Source organism: Benincasa hispida, chromosome 1, assembly GCF_027475165.1.
Source record: "Benincasa hispida cultivar pf3 chromosome 1, pf3_genome.v1.1, whole genome shotgun sequence".
Classification (NCBI taxonomy): Eukaryota; Viridiplantae; Streptophyta; class Magnoliopsida; order Cucurbitales; family Cucurbitaceae; genus Benincasa; species Benincasa hispida.
The window spans coordinates 41798726-41813371 of NC_143478.1; the positions used below are offsets into that span (position 1 = coordinate 41798726).

A 14646-nucleotide genomic window follows, 5' to 3' on the forward strand; every position below is an offset into this window, starting at 1 on the left:
CCAGCCTAACCCAAGAACAAGACTAATCCAATCCAACCCTTACGTTTTGAGTTGGGTGGTCCGGGTTGTTTGAGTCATATGAACACTCTTACTAATAGAGATCATTTTTATAATAATCAAGTAGAGAAAATTGCACAGATGACCTATCTCGAAGGTCCAAAATGAAAAATATCCCACCTTTTTTAAAACATTGGTAATTGAATTTACAAATATGCCCATCTTTGTTTCCTTCTTTCTTCATCATCTTCTTCTTTGTGAATTGTGGCCAAGCAAGGTTTTTTTCTTCTTTTTCTTCTTCCTCTTTTTCTTTGAGGGTTTTGTTCCCTTCTCTTTTCTTCCTATTCTTCTTCGAAGGTGACGAGAGCGATGTCGTCCTTTTTATTCTTTACCACGCTACAACTTATTCGACACGACGACTCCACATGAGCAGCACAACGTGACCAATAGAGCAAGAGAGATGAGAGCGAAACCACGAAAAGAGACGTGACTGTGAGAAAACAAAAGGACGAAAGAGATAGAGAGAACAAAAGGAAGAAAGAACGAGATAGAATGAGAAAGCGAGACAACTAAGGTTGACAAAAATCCCTGCGAGATTGGGTCTCCGCGGGTTTGGGGCGGGGAATCCTAGATTTAATCGGGGATGGAGGTTAAACCAGGGATTATAACTTGGTCACTATCGGGGACAAGAAGGGTATCCCTGCCCCATCCCCGTTCCCAACCCCAACCTCGATTAATTTAATTTATTTTTTAATATATATATGTGTATATATATATATATTAATTTTACAAATAAATATATATAATATATAATTATATATATACCCTATAAATATATATTAAATTTATAAATATTTATATAATTATATATATTACAAAAGAACAGATGATGGGTCCCTGCGGGGATTCGTTTCTCCCGATGGGGTGAAGGTAAGGACGGGGGTGGGCTAGAGGAAATACTCTGGACGGGATGGGAAATCCCCCGTATCGATCCTGTTACCAACCCTAGAGATAACAAGAGAGTGGAGAAAGATCAAGAGATGGGAGTGATTTGTGATTGAGAAAAGGAAGAGAGAGCAAGATAGCTTTTCATGTAACATGAATTTATTTCGTTAATTTCACTCGGACGTGATGTCAACAAGATCGGCCATTCTTTTGAAAAATAAAAATAGATAATTTGTCAAATTGGATTCAAATTTTGCGTTATGCGTACAAATTTCCCAATCAAGTAAGAAGGGCTAAGTTTTGAAAATAACGCGAAAATTCGGAGATCAGGGGAGGGAGGGAGGTCTTTCTTCACTCTCCAATTCTAACGGTATGCTGTTCGTATTGCTAACTTCTCCCATGGGTTCTTCTACTCATTGGTTTGCCTTCGTTTCCCAGAAGCAATTCTGAAGCTATCGAACATCGATTCAGAGGGACAAGAATTCTACTGCCGATGTCAGAATTTTAGCATTGAAATAGTAGATACTATGGCAGTCGATACCAATTTGAATTTCCAATCTCTGTTCGAGAGTTTGAAGGTAGAAGATCCATGGCTTCCTCCAAGAACTTGGGAGTCCACCCCTTCACAAAGCCAACAAACTCAGCTCCCTTCCCGTTGTAGTGCTGGCATTTCCTCTTCAGTCTCCGTAAGTTTTCTCGTCCATTTTCTCTACCTTCATCCCTCGTTTTTTAGAATTACAACCTGCTCGATATTCTCACTATTACCGTTATACTTGTTGCATTTTTAAGTTTCGGCATTGTCATTCTGTTAGTTTACCTACTTATTATAACTTTCGAGTATTTAATTGCTTAAGCACTGATTTTTGAGGATTGAAACTACGATCATTATGTTTCAGGAGGCAAGTTTGGTTAGATTGGCGATGAACGCACTGCAAGGGCTCGAATCAGCACTTATCAGCGTGGAAAATTTATCTGCTGCCTTTTGTTCTGATCCTTCGGACAGGACATTCCATCAAATTCCATCTCTATGGAATCGCTTTTCAAGTACGCATGTTTTGGGAAAAATACTCAGGTCCATTGGCTGCGTTGGTTTTTTAGTTTTCCTGCTTCATAAATTCGTAGACCATTTTACTGAATTGGGTATAGACGAAACATTTAATCAGACGAGTAATCAACCTAAGCTTGAAGAATGCAAAAGTAATGATGACCGTAAAGTGATAGAGAAACGATGCTCCCAAAAGAGTCTTGTTAATCAGGCATTTGCAGTTGCTCTGAGAAAGATTTTGGAAGGCTATATGTGTGCACTAGATTCGTTGCATGCTTCTGTAGGCTTGAGAAGAACGGCAAAAGTGCCTGAAGCGTCGTTTCTTGAATCATCAGTGGAAGGATGTCTTATGAGTGTGGTGCATTCTGAAATAACATTATTGGAGGTGTACCTTCATACGAGGGAATTAAGAATTCAGATTGAAGTACTTGGAAACATATGTAACTTGCACAATATAGCCAATTGCTTCTCATTGTTACCATTTCAAGACCTAATTGATAAGGCAACCTCTGAATTTTGTAATTTTCATAGGGGAGGAGACTTGCTTACATATTTGTACACCCAACTACAGGTGAGCTAAACTAGAAGATATCCTTCATCTGACTTGTAATTTATTTTTCTCATTGAATCCTAAAAATTTGGTAGATATGAATATTTCCTCTGGTGCCTATTGAGTCACTTGAAGGTTTAGAATAATCTTTGTATCAGGAGATACCTGAAAAAGGAGTAAGAAACAAAAGGTTAATCCAGGCTTCTTGATTGTCCTTTCCTGTCCTGTCAGCAATCCCCTCCAAACAAAGTGAGTTGGTGCCCGAGATTTGCAAGAAAAACTGAATCTTTTAATAGTATGTATACTTTGAAGAGAAAGACTGGGTTTGCAGTTGGGGGGTAGGTTGTCTTTGTAGTCTGAAATTAATAGAAGCCAACCAAGATGAGATTTCTCACGTGGTTGGTTGTTTCTGATAGGTTAATATGAATGACTGCAATGAAGGGAGTTATTTGTCTTCTTGTATCCTACTGTATTCTTTGTGCTTTGCAGAATCTTGATTGGCGATCTTTACAAGTTATTGACACATTGTCCTTTCACATGTTTTGATTTAAGGAAGTCCGTTTTTTGCAACCTTGGGCTTCTTGATTTGGTATTTAGGTAATGTAGATGAGCTGTTGATTGGTATCTGACTTTAATGAAATGGTGAAGATGCTCCAATTTATGCCTTGAATACTTGGAATTGGATTTTAGTCTCTCTCTTTCTCTTGAGGAATCCATTGCATAAGTCATCATATTTATGGGACACTCCCCCTCGTTTCTATCGATATCTGCTTGGGGGAATTCATAAGGCCACTTTAGCTTCTCCATATGCATATTTATGTCTACACTTATTTGGAACATGCATTTGCGTGCAACTGAATTTCTTACCGTTTCCCTTACAACTTTGCTCTTTTATACTGTAAAATATCTTTTTATGGCTCATATGATGAACATATCTCCGGCTCATTTTCTCTAGGTTGCTGATCCTGCTCACTGTGCCGTACTCAAGTTTCTGTTCCTCCGTTCATGTGAACCGTATTGTGCCTTTATTAGATCATGGATATACAAAGCTGAAGTTGTTGACCCTTATGCAGAGTTCGTAGTAGAATATGTTGATGTTAAAACACCTAATCTCAATACTGCTGGAGTCTCCAGTTTCCCAGTAGCATGTACAAGGGTAGTCTTATTTTTTTTTTTATTCTTTGTAAATTTGAAAGCAGTTAGCAGTTTTGTCTCCTCATCTTTTGTGGTTTCCTTGGTTTGACTTTGACAAGCATTGTTCTGGACCATTCCTTGTAGGAGAGAGAAGGAGCTTCTATTCCTTGTTTTATGAAGGAATTATTGCTTCCCCTTCTCAGAGCTGGCCAGCAGCTTCAAGTATTAGTGAAATTACTTGAATTGGGTACTTCTGTTGCCACGGCAAAATGTACTTGTGATGATTTTCTTCCTTGTTGGACTGGCTTTTCTAGCAATCATATGTGCTACGAATCTGTAATCTCTTTCAGCAAAGAAGATGTAGAGGCCAGGGTTTCTGCAAGGAATATTTACTATGATATGATGCAGAAAAAGTTTGATAATCTTTCGACTAAAATGGAGTTCAGATGTGAGCAGGTAATCGAATGTTATAATATGCATCTCTGGTATTTGTTGCTCCAATCTTGTACAAATAAGAAATATGCAGATGCAAATAGCACTCTGATTTTCATAATACAACTTTGTGCACTAATATGCTGGTTTTTATAACTCTGGATTAATGCAGTCCTTCCTGCATAACCTCGAGGACGTGTTTTGGATGAGAATTTGGGCTTGGGCGAGTTTGGCATAAGATGCCAAATCTATGCTAATCCCATGGGTTTGTCAAGCCTGGTGTTTATTGGACAAACCCATCGGTTTCAATAGTACCCGAAACCTACTCCCTCGAAACTCAACTCACATAGTTTTCCTAAATGCAGGCCTCTTAAACGTGCAATCCAACTATTGGTTTCTTACATCTGGGCTGAACCTAAGTTTAAGATTCTGAATTCATGCCCCAAGTGCCCTTTAGTGGCTGTTTATTTTTTGGAAATGTAGATAACCGGAATCTTTAGATGTTCGGAAATATAGATATATAGAATTATAGATGTCCGACATCTCTAGATTACCACGCTTGTTTTGTATGGATATTTTTGCAGATATGTAGAAATATTTTGATAATTGTCTTTGTCTCATAGGATTTCTACTTGGGAATGTCTTAAATTTACATTATGTTTCAATAATGCCCTTACGACTGTTTATTAATTTATAATTAATTTAATAAATTTGAAATGTAACATATTTGTTTTTATCTATTTGAATTTCTTTTTAAACCAATACCATTGAAATTATTTTTATATGCTATTTTTCTCAACAAAATAATATATCATAACTTAAGATTTTTTTTAATAAAATAAATATCAATTTAAAATTAAGTTTTAATATATTGCTTAAAAAATTATAAGAACTATGATATAACTAAAAAAAGTGATATAAATGGTTGACAATATTTATTTTAAATATATAATGCAAATGAAGAGTGATATTTACACGCACACATATATAAAAAAAAGGAAGGGCAAAAAAGTAAATTGGGGATGTCCTCAACTCGGGAATCTGAAAAACACATGTTTCAGGGGGCATCCAAAACTTTCGAGATACCCTGGAATCTCTAGATGCCCAAGCATCTTACAATACCACAAAACAAACGCGGTAATCTAGATGCCTACTCCATGGGAATCTAGGATGCCTGCGAAATAAATGACCTTTTAAAGGAAAGGTCGTGCCTCGTCATGGTAAAGCTGGTCGCAGTTCAAAACCATTTATGGGTATCAACATGGTTTATGTTAAAGCCAGAGCCACAATTGGCAATAATCTTACATCCCATTTCTAAGGGTTCTTGTTCTTGTTCTAGGTTGTGTTATGAGAAATGCAAATCAAAATTTGTGTAAAGTTTACCTTGATGCCTTGATGGTAAGGGCTCAGGATGTTTGGAGTTAACCCTCCATTGCACTGGATTCAAACTCTCACATTGAGAACTATTAAATCACCGATCAATCCAGCTGATGGGGTTGCGATAAATTTAATCTTCTATCAATACTTTGGCCCTCTCTCTCACTGGTGTGCTTGAAATTTTGTAGAAGGTTCATCAAGTAAATATCAATATTAAATGAGGAGGAAATGATATTGAAGGAGTTTATTATTATTATTTTATTTTATTTATTTATTATTTTTATGGAAACGACATTGTAGGAGTTTGAACACAAGACCTAGGCTTTGATATCTTGTTAAATCATCCATCAACCCATACAAGTTTAAATTGATTGGTGACAGTAAATTTAATCTTTTATCATCAATACTTTAACAAGTACCCAATAACTTAAAATTCTCATTGTCTTAGCTAGTCTTGTGAAGGGTGAAACGTCTTGGAGGATTAATGGGGGGTGGGTAATGAGCGTAATGATGCAAGAATTGGACTCTTGATGCTCTAGTTATTAAGAAAAAATTGTGTAAATTGCTAAATTTTGAGTTGAGGGAAAATGGTTTTTGCTGGATCAGTTGTAGCCGGTAGGTAGTTCATGGTATTATCCGTGTAAGGGCTTGAGTATTTATGTTCCTCATTACCATGCCTTATTACCCTGAAAATTATTCATAGAACTTTTAACATCGTAGATTGTGGAACATGAGGTTAGAACCAAGCTCCAATATGTCTTAACCTATGATCAAGGTTTTCATTGTACTTTCTATCAATATGTGATATATTTTGGAGCACTACAATTTTGCTGCTGATTTTGTTATTAATATCAGTCTTATGAATATTGTCCTTTAACAGGTGGTTCCAGATGATGCAGTATCTATGATCCTTGCTCATGTTGGAGGAAGAATAAGTGCACCTTTGTCAATTGAGTCAGGAAGTAGCATAGTTGTTACAGAAGTGGACAGAAGGAGCTCAATTATGTAATTTCTTATATTGTTGGTTCCTTCTCTAAGAGTGCGTGTGTCCATTGCATGGTATAGAAGTACACAAGCCCTTACATGTAGATGTGTTTACTCTGTCATGCATACAAGAAGGATATCTTGGCTACAAAATTTTAGGGCATTCTGAGGCTGTTGCATAATCCTTTTTATTCAATGTTTTATAAATCTTATTCAAGCTTTTGTTGGCTAATTTTTCCTTAATAGTTTTCATTTATCGACTTCTTATTGATCTGATTCAGGTTAAAAGACAAGACAGATCATGACGACTCTAGTAGTTCATTGGATGCGACTGATGTTGCAGTGGACATGTATGATTCCCCTGGATGCCAATCCTCAATTAGCTGTGAAGATCAAATTGAGTTTGATCAAAGGATTGAGCCTTATGATAGTATGGGTGTGCTAAAAGAAAATCATTTTTCTTCTTTAAGCTTCTCCAAGAATACTTTGAATATTAATTCTTTGAGAAAGCCTTCTCAACGTGAAGGAGGAGTATTTCATGTAGGAAGTGTTTTGGAGAAGACTTTTACGAAGATAGATGATGTCAAAAACAATGCCTTAAGTTCAAGTGATACGTCTTTGTTCTTTGACTTAGCTAATTGGTCATGGAATTCTGATGCCACTTGCACTGGTTATTCAGATATGGATTCCTTGGATTTTGATATCAGGAAAGATGGGAGAAATTATGAAGTCCATTTTGGAGGAATATCTCTTTCTAGGAAGAGGATTGGCAATACCAGTGTTGCAAAGGATGACTCATTGAACAATCAACTTGATAATATTCCACGTGCTTCTAATTTGTTCATGTTACAACCACAGAATCACAATTACTGTAGCAACTTTTTTAGTTTGAACCCAATGGTTACCAGAAATGCTTTCCTTCCCATGATGAGGAAGCCTGATCAGAGACAAGCTAGTGCCTTTGGTCAATCTTTTCCTTTCTTTGATTTTTCTGCTGTAGAGGATCCTTGTAGGGTACGTGCAGAAAAAATATTGCCTAGTTCTGGAGCTGAATCTTTATGTGGCGGGAACTCTCAAGGTCCTGCTACTAATAGTAAAAGCAATGACTCTAGTGAACGAGAATGTGGAGGGGATATTTTTGTGGACAATACCATATCTTACAATGACAGAGAAAATATTTCAACAAATGTTTCTGGTGGAAGGAGCTGGGAAACTACACTTTGTACTGCAAGCAAGAGAACTGTTGATAAGAGTGCTGAAGGTCAGAGGCTATCTTGTTCAGGATTGTTCGAGTTACCACTTGATTTCGTTATTCACAAATGCTTAGTGCAAGAAATAATCCTGCAGTATCCTTTTGCAAATATGTAGGATGTCTGTCTGGTTATATATGGTTGTTTATTGTGTCTTTTTACACCTCATCTCTTTAAATTGTATTTTATTGTGTCTTCTGTAGTTACTGTATGCTACTGATTGTGCTATTATTTGCTTCTAGGGAAGTTTCCTTTTCCATTTATGCGTTAATTATTAATTTATTAAGGTTTATGTGAGTAGTAAAGTTCCTCTTAAATAACCCTTTCTCTTGTTCTTGGCTTCTCCTGTGTTGGTGTTTTTGTGCTATATGCTTATTTCAAAGATCAAAAGTACTAAGCTTTATGTGAGCCGTAATTCTATATCTGTAGCTTTTTATTATGTTTTTATGCTTTTGCTTATTTCACGTCGTTTTGGAATTTGTATCTTTGGAGCACTGGTCTCTATTCATTATAACAGTGAAAAGCTTGTGTTTCTTGTTTCAAAATAAAAGATTACAATGTAATACTTCATGTGAGATAACATTGTGATGTAATATGACTTATCCTACTTTTTTTATTGTACCGTGGTTAAGTTAACTTGCTGCCATAACGGGCAACAGTTATTCCTATACCACTGCCAGATATACTTATGTCAGCAAGTTAACTGTAAAGTTACTAGATGAAGGATTTGATTTGCAAGGGCATCTTCATGCATTGCGGCGCTACCACTTTATGGAATTAGCGGATTGGGCAGATTCATTTATCACATCTCTGTGGAATCATGTATTATAATGCATACCGAGTTACTTTTTCAGTTTGTTATCTTTTCTGAGCTGAAAATGCTGATGAAATTCCTTTGTGATTTCCTTCATTGCCACTCCCTGAAAGCACAGAAGTGGTGTGTCATAGAGGCAGATAGTAAGCTTCAAGATATTCAAAGTTATCTTGAATTGTCTGTTCAAAAGTCATCGTGTGAACATGACCGCAACAAGGATAGATTATTTGTCTACATCAAAGAACAGTGCACTCTACCCCTTTCCAAAGCAACCATCGGTATATTATTTACTCACTCCAATTATATTTTCTTCTTTTTGTTTCTGTTTCTTAGCCCTCATATTTGGTCAAACTCTAGATTTTAGGACTTGATGGTTTAAAGTAATCTATATTTGCTTTTGATCTTTTTTGTTCTAATTTCAACCTTGAGATCTTTCCTAAATTGCAGGGATTGATTCATTTGAGTTTCTAGGTTTGGGATATCAAGTAGAGTGGCCGATCAATATCATTTTGACCCCTGCTTCATTGAAAATATATGCTGAGATTTTCAGTTTTCATGTTAAAGTGAAGCTTGCTGGTTTCTCTCTAACCAAAGTTTGGTCCTCATTGAAGGTCGTGATATATCCTTTAATTTGATAAGTCAAAGGATTTGGTTCATTGAAGCAACATGATTACTTAAACAAAATTGTTTGAAATAGCTAACAATCTATAATTCATAAAGCATGGTTATGCAACAGAACCATGAAGAATTTTGGTTGAAACTTAGGAGATATTACACAACCAAAATTAAACTTTTGATCATAATGCGTATAAAGGGGCAATTTTGGATGAGTGTAAATCAGATGAGGTGTAGAGCAACAGCACAATAAATAATATTTTGTACATATTATATTTTTTATAGAAAAAAAAGGTATAAACTTTTAAATGGATCTTAGTTCAATTTTATTCTGCATCAAATTATTCTTCCTTAAGCTATTTATTTTTTCAACCTTTTAGATCGTGTTTTTAGGTGCATACTGTATTATTTCTTCTTTTCTTACTGTGAAGCCTTCTTTTTCATTACTCAGGATTGCTCCGACAAAGTTATATGGATGAGAAACTTTTCCCTCTTCTAGAACTTTTAGTTGGATATTTCAATTGAAAGCTTTTGTTTTGTCATACCTGAGGTTTTGATGGGTTGGGTTCTTCTCTGAAATTTCAAAGCCGGTTTGGTTTGGTTTGGTTTGGCTTTGGGTTTCATTCTGCAAGGTTTTGTTTTTGGCTTCTCTGAGATATTTGGTTTGACTCGCATAAGGAAATTCCAAAGCTTTTATGAATGGGTTACTTGTTCTTGCTAAGTTGCAGAGTTTTTTTAGGTATTGTGCAGAAATGGCTTGAAGTTTGAGAATTTGATAGAATCATTCTTTTTGGTATTGTGTAACTTTCTGTTTTTGATGCATCTGATTGCTTTTCGTTTGGTTTTAAAAGTTTTTCTGATTGGTTGGTTCTTGTTTTTGTTTGGGAGTTTTGGAGCGGCTATCAATTTTTCAGTGTTTAGTGGAGGCCTCATCCATAATTCTTTAATTTTTTTGCAATCGCTCCAAGTCTTTCAGTTGAAGAATCTGGATTTGGCTCTTTATTTATTTAGTTTTCTTGGATAATCTCTTTATAGTTGTGTTTGTTATTTGTATTTTTTTCTTCTTTTTCTTTTTCACTCCCTTTGGGAGTTTTTATCCCTTCAACATTAATCCTTTTTTATACATTGAGAAGTTGTTTCTGGTTAAAAAAAGGAAAATCAGCTTTTAATTCCATGAGTAGTTGTGGAGATAAAGAGGACGTTTCAAGGGAATAATATTTGTTTAGCAGGCGTGAACAATTAATCGAAGTTGAATTAGTCTTAAAATTCTTGGAAGTATGAATGGAACTTATGCCATCTTCTTCAAATTTTGATTGACAGGACATGGTTATCTTGGTCCGTCAGAATCGCCATTCCAAACTTATTAATCAGGAAATCCAGCATTTCAATGTTTTGGTGAAGACTAGGTGCTCCTGATTTATTGCAAATTTCTCTTTCTTTGTTCTGCTTATAATGCTGGCATTCTCTTACTCTTAACATGCGTCCAGAATCTAAATTTTGATTTTTGGTTTTGCATTTATCATGTATTCTTAAAACACCGATTGACTCAAAAGCTTAAGCTGATGGGTGAAAGTAAATTTAATAACACTCCCCTCCACTTGTGGGCTTGAAATATGAAGATGAGCCATATAAGTGGAAATCAATATTAATTGGGGAGGAAATAACAATGCAAGGGCTTGAACAAAGGACCTCTCTGGACCACTTGTTCGGATACCATCTTAAATCACCGATTGACCCAAAAGTTTAAGCTAATAGGTGAAAGTAAATTTAATATAATATCTAAAATGTGTATTTCTGTGTTCTGACTACTTTTTGTCCTTTCATTCTTGATCAGGCATGAAGTCAACCATTTTGTGTGTGTATTACAGCATTATGTGGAGTCTCAATTATCACATTTATCATGGTGTAGATTTCTTCAATCTCTTCAACTTAAGGTGAGAGTCAATGTTTTATCTCAGGTATTAGTGTATATATTATTTTATGGCACTTTTTCTTGTTCTTCAGGATAGGTCATCGAGTTGTTCTAGGTTATTTATTTTTCTTCGAAGGACATCTCCTATATTTTTGTGTACGACCAAAAGAGTACCCTTCCCTTATCATTTCATTTCCAAGACTTCACATGTTCTTTATCCATCTTCTGTCCAAAATTTTAACTCTCTCGTATTGATTGTTTACTTTAACATCATTGAATAAAGAAATAGAACTAAAATGATGAGGAGATATTTGGATTTTCTTGGGTGCTTGTTTGGGATTATTGTGAAAAGTAACTTTTTGCTTTTGTTTCTTAAACCATGTTTAAAATTCTGGTTTGGTGGTTTATAAAAGTTAAAGTGTTAGATTTATGATTTGAGGAGTGTTATATTATTATTACTATTATTATTTAGTACAGAGTGGTTGTTATAGTATATACTAAATTTAGAAAATACGTGCACAACAAAATATTATTTCCAGTTTACCATTTTTTGTTCTCAACATATTTTTTTAACAAGTTATCACGTAAAACAAGTTGCTATATTGTAGACAACGTAGGTTTAAAATAGGCCTTAGCTTCCTGAATCACTACAGGGGTTCTAATCATCACCATCATGATTTATTGGTTCAAACTGCCAAATTTCAACACCTGCATTGTTACCTGATACTGTTTTATAGAATCACTACCTGATGGCTGACATCGGTTAAATTTTCTTCATCTTAATTTCTCCATGTTTTAAGAGATCTTATATCTTGATCCTCCAATGCATCTCATCCTAGAGTCTAGATATCATTGTTCTTTATATCATGAAATCTGGAACACATTTTACCCAGAAGTCTCCATCTTAACAATTACTACGGGAGAGAAGTATTGATCAGTGCTTTTATTTATCATTCATGGCCAAAGAGTGGGGACTGATTATTTGCATCTTCGTTTGATGCATTTAAACACTGGTTTTTTCTTTATTCGATATGCTTCTGTCTTATGTAGGCAAAAGACATGATGGACCTGGAGTCAATGCATATGGCATATCTAACTGATGCACTACACACGTAAGATTCTATCTAAAAGTTCGAAATATCTTCGTCAACTGGATAATGATCTCTGCATGCTTAACTTTCTGTTCTTTTAGTAAAAATTAACTGCATCTTTTTTTTCTTCATAAGAAGAAACAAGTTTTGTTGGATAAATCTGGGATTCAAAAGAGGGGACTCATGGGAGGAATTCCAAGTTCTAGACAATGAAGGTTACAAAATATTTCCTCAGTTGTACAAGCTCAAATTAAGTCTAGATTTGTGAAAAAATGGGTTTGTTGAACCTTAAAAAGCCAGGAGGAAAGAGACAACCATGCAGACGCACCATTGAGGAAAAACTCTATCGATGACCTTGAACTTTGTTTTGCAAAATCCTGGGGAAACTGAAGAAACTTTTTTGTCATTTTTTTTAAGGGAAACAGTCTCTTCATTAAGATAATGAAATGAGAAAAAGCTCATAGTACAATATTAACTGCGTTCAAGACTTGCACTAGGATAAGGAAGTGCACCAAGACATCTCAACTAGGTTGACACCCCATATCACCCACATCATTTCCAGAATACATAGAAAAAGAATAACATAGATAAGCTGAAAACCAACAAAAGCATATTACAATCTTGGTGAAGGTTGCTATTGAAAAGTAAGGGCGGAAGAGAAAAAACTCCAGAGTTACGTGGAAAACCTTAGACCAAGGAGAAAAAAAACCACGATAAAAGTTTTTTATTCAATTCTGATACATAGTACACAATACGGGGACAGGTATAAATAACCAAAAGGATGAAACCCTAGACTAGACACCACGTAAAAAGACTAAAATACCCTTAGTGCTAAACAACATTTTCAACACTCCCCCTCAAGTTGGGGCGTAGACATCAATGAGACCTAACTTGCTAACACAAGTGTCAAATGTCTATCTCGGCAACCTTTTGTTGAGGACATCTGCAATTTGTTGACTGGACGGAACATAAGGAATGCAGATACTACCGTTATCCAGTTTCTCTTTGATGAAATGTAAGTCGATCTCAACATGTTTGGTTCTGTCATGTTGTACAGGATTGGTAGTGATGAAAAATAAGAAAAGAAAGAGACCAACACACAGTTTACGTGGAAACCCTAGAAAAGGGAGAAAAACCACGATACAGACCTTTTTCGTATTATTTTTAATTGATACACTGAATACAAGAGAATGGGGTGAATAAATAGACAGTAGAGAGCCCTAGGGTAAGAGACAATTACAATAATACCCCTAGGGTAAAACCCTACTTTCAACATTCCCCCTCAAGTTGATGCATAAATATCAATAAGATCTAACTTGCTAATACAGTAGTCAAAATTTGGTCTAAGTAACCCCTTGGTGAGAACATCTTCCACTTATTGACTTGAGGGAATATAGGGGATGCAAATGCTCCCATTATCCAGTTTTTCTTTAATGAAGTGTCTGTCGATCTCTACATGTTTGGTTCTGTCATGCTGGACTGGGTTGTTTGCGATGCTTATTGCTGCTTTATTATCACAAAACAACTTCATTGGAAACTCACTGGATAATGGGATGCAAATGCTCCCATTATCCAGTTTTTCTTTAATGAAGTTTCTGTCGATCTCTACATGTTTGGTTCTGTCATGCTGGACTGGGTTGTTTGCGATGCTTATTGCTGCTTTATTATCACAAAACAACTTCATTGGAAACTCACTGTCTTTGGTAAAGATCAGACAACACCTTATTCGACCAGATTTCTTCACATATCCCCAAGCTCATTGCCCTGTACTCAGCTTCAGCACTACTCCTAGCCACCACTCCCTGTTTCTTACTTCGCCAGGTGACAAGGTTACCCCAGACAAAAGTGCAATACCCAGAGGTCGACTTTCTATCAACGACAGAGCCTGCCCAATCAAAATCGGTATATGCTTCAATAGTCCTTTTTCCTGACTTCCTGAACATCAGACCCTTACCAGGAGTCCCCTTCAAGTACCGAAGAATACGCTCAACTGCAGTCATATGCTCCTCATAGGAAGCTTGCATAAATTGGCTTACCACGCTTATTGCATATGAAATATCTGGTCTTGTATGGGATAGGTAGATCAACTTTCCAACCAACCTTTGGTACTTTCCTTGCTAACAGGAACTTTGTTGTTTATAACACCAAGTTTTGCATTATACTCCACGGGTGTGTCAGCAGGTTTACACCCAGTCATACCTATTTTTTTGAGCTAGTCCATTGTATATTTCCTTTGATATTGAAATACCTATTGAAAAGAGAAGAGAAGAAAAGAAACACAGATCTACGTGGAAACCCTAGATCAGGGAGAAAAACCACGATAGGAGAATTTTTATTCTTTTAATTTTTCTGATACATAGTACTCAACACAGGACAGGTATAAATAACCAAACAGAGAGAAACCCTAGACAGTAGACACTGAGAAAAAGACTAAAACGCCCTTAGGGCTAAAACACCATTTCAACACTCCTCCTCAAGTTGGGGCATAAATATCAATAAG

General features: G+C 35.9%; 1 protein-coding gene across 3 annotated transcripts in view; it reads left to right on the forward strand.

Moving 5' to 3' along the window:
* Positions 1-948: 948 nt before the first annotated feature.
* Positions 949-14646, forward strand: part of LOC120080999 (Spc97 / Spc98 family of spindle pole body (SBP) component) — a 32768-nt gene continuing 19070 nt past the window's right edge. The window contains exons 1-13 of one of the 3 annotated variants that reach the window (XM_090308303.1): positions 1185-1312; positions 1381-1628; positions 1839-2558; positions 3493-3693; positions 3816-4127; positions 6361-6485; positions 6746-7810; positions 8395-8536; positions 8647-8806; positions 8976-9139; positions 10464-10549; positions 10978-11077; positions 12106-12167. In XM_090308303.1, coding sequence (XP_090164429.1) covers positions 1470-1628; positions 1839-2558; positions 3493-3693; positions 3816-4127; positions 6361-6485; positions 6746-7810; positions 8395-8536; positions 8647-8806; positions 8976-9139; positions 10464-10549; positions 10978-11077; positions 12106-12167 — 3296 coding nt within the window. In that variant the 5' untranslated portion in view covers positions 1185-1312; positions 1381-1469. Of the gene's footprint in view, positions 1629-1838; positions 2559-3492; positions 3694-3815; positions 4128-6360; positions 6486-6745; positions 7811-8394; positions 8537-8646; positions 8807-8975; positions 9140-10463; positions 10550-10977; positions 11078-12105; positions 12168-14646 lie in introns of all 3 variants that reach the window. The other 2 variants (XM_039035692.2, XR_016525310.1) reach the window with 2 other exon arrangements.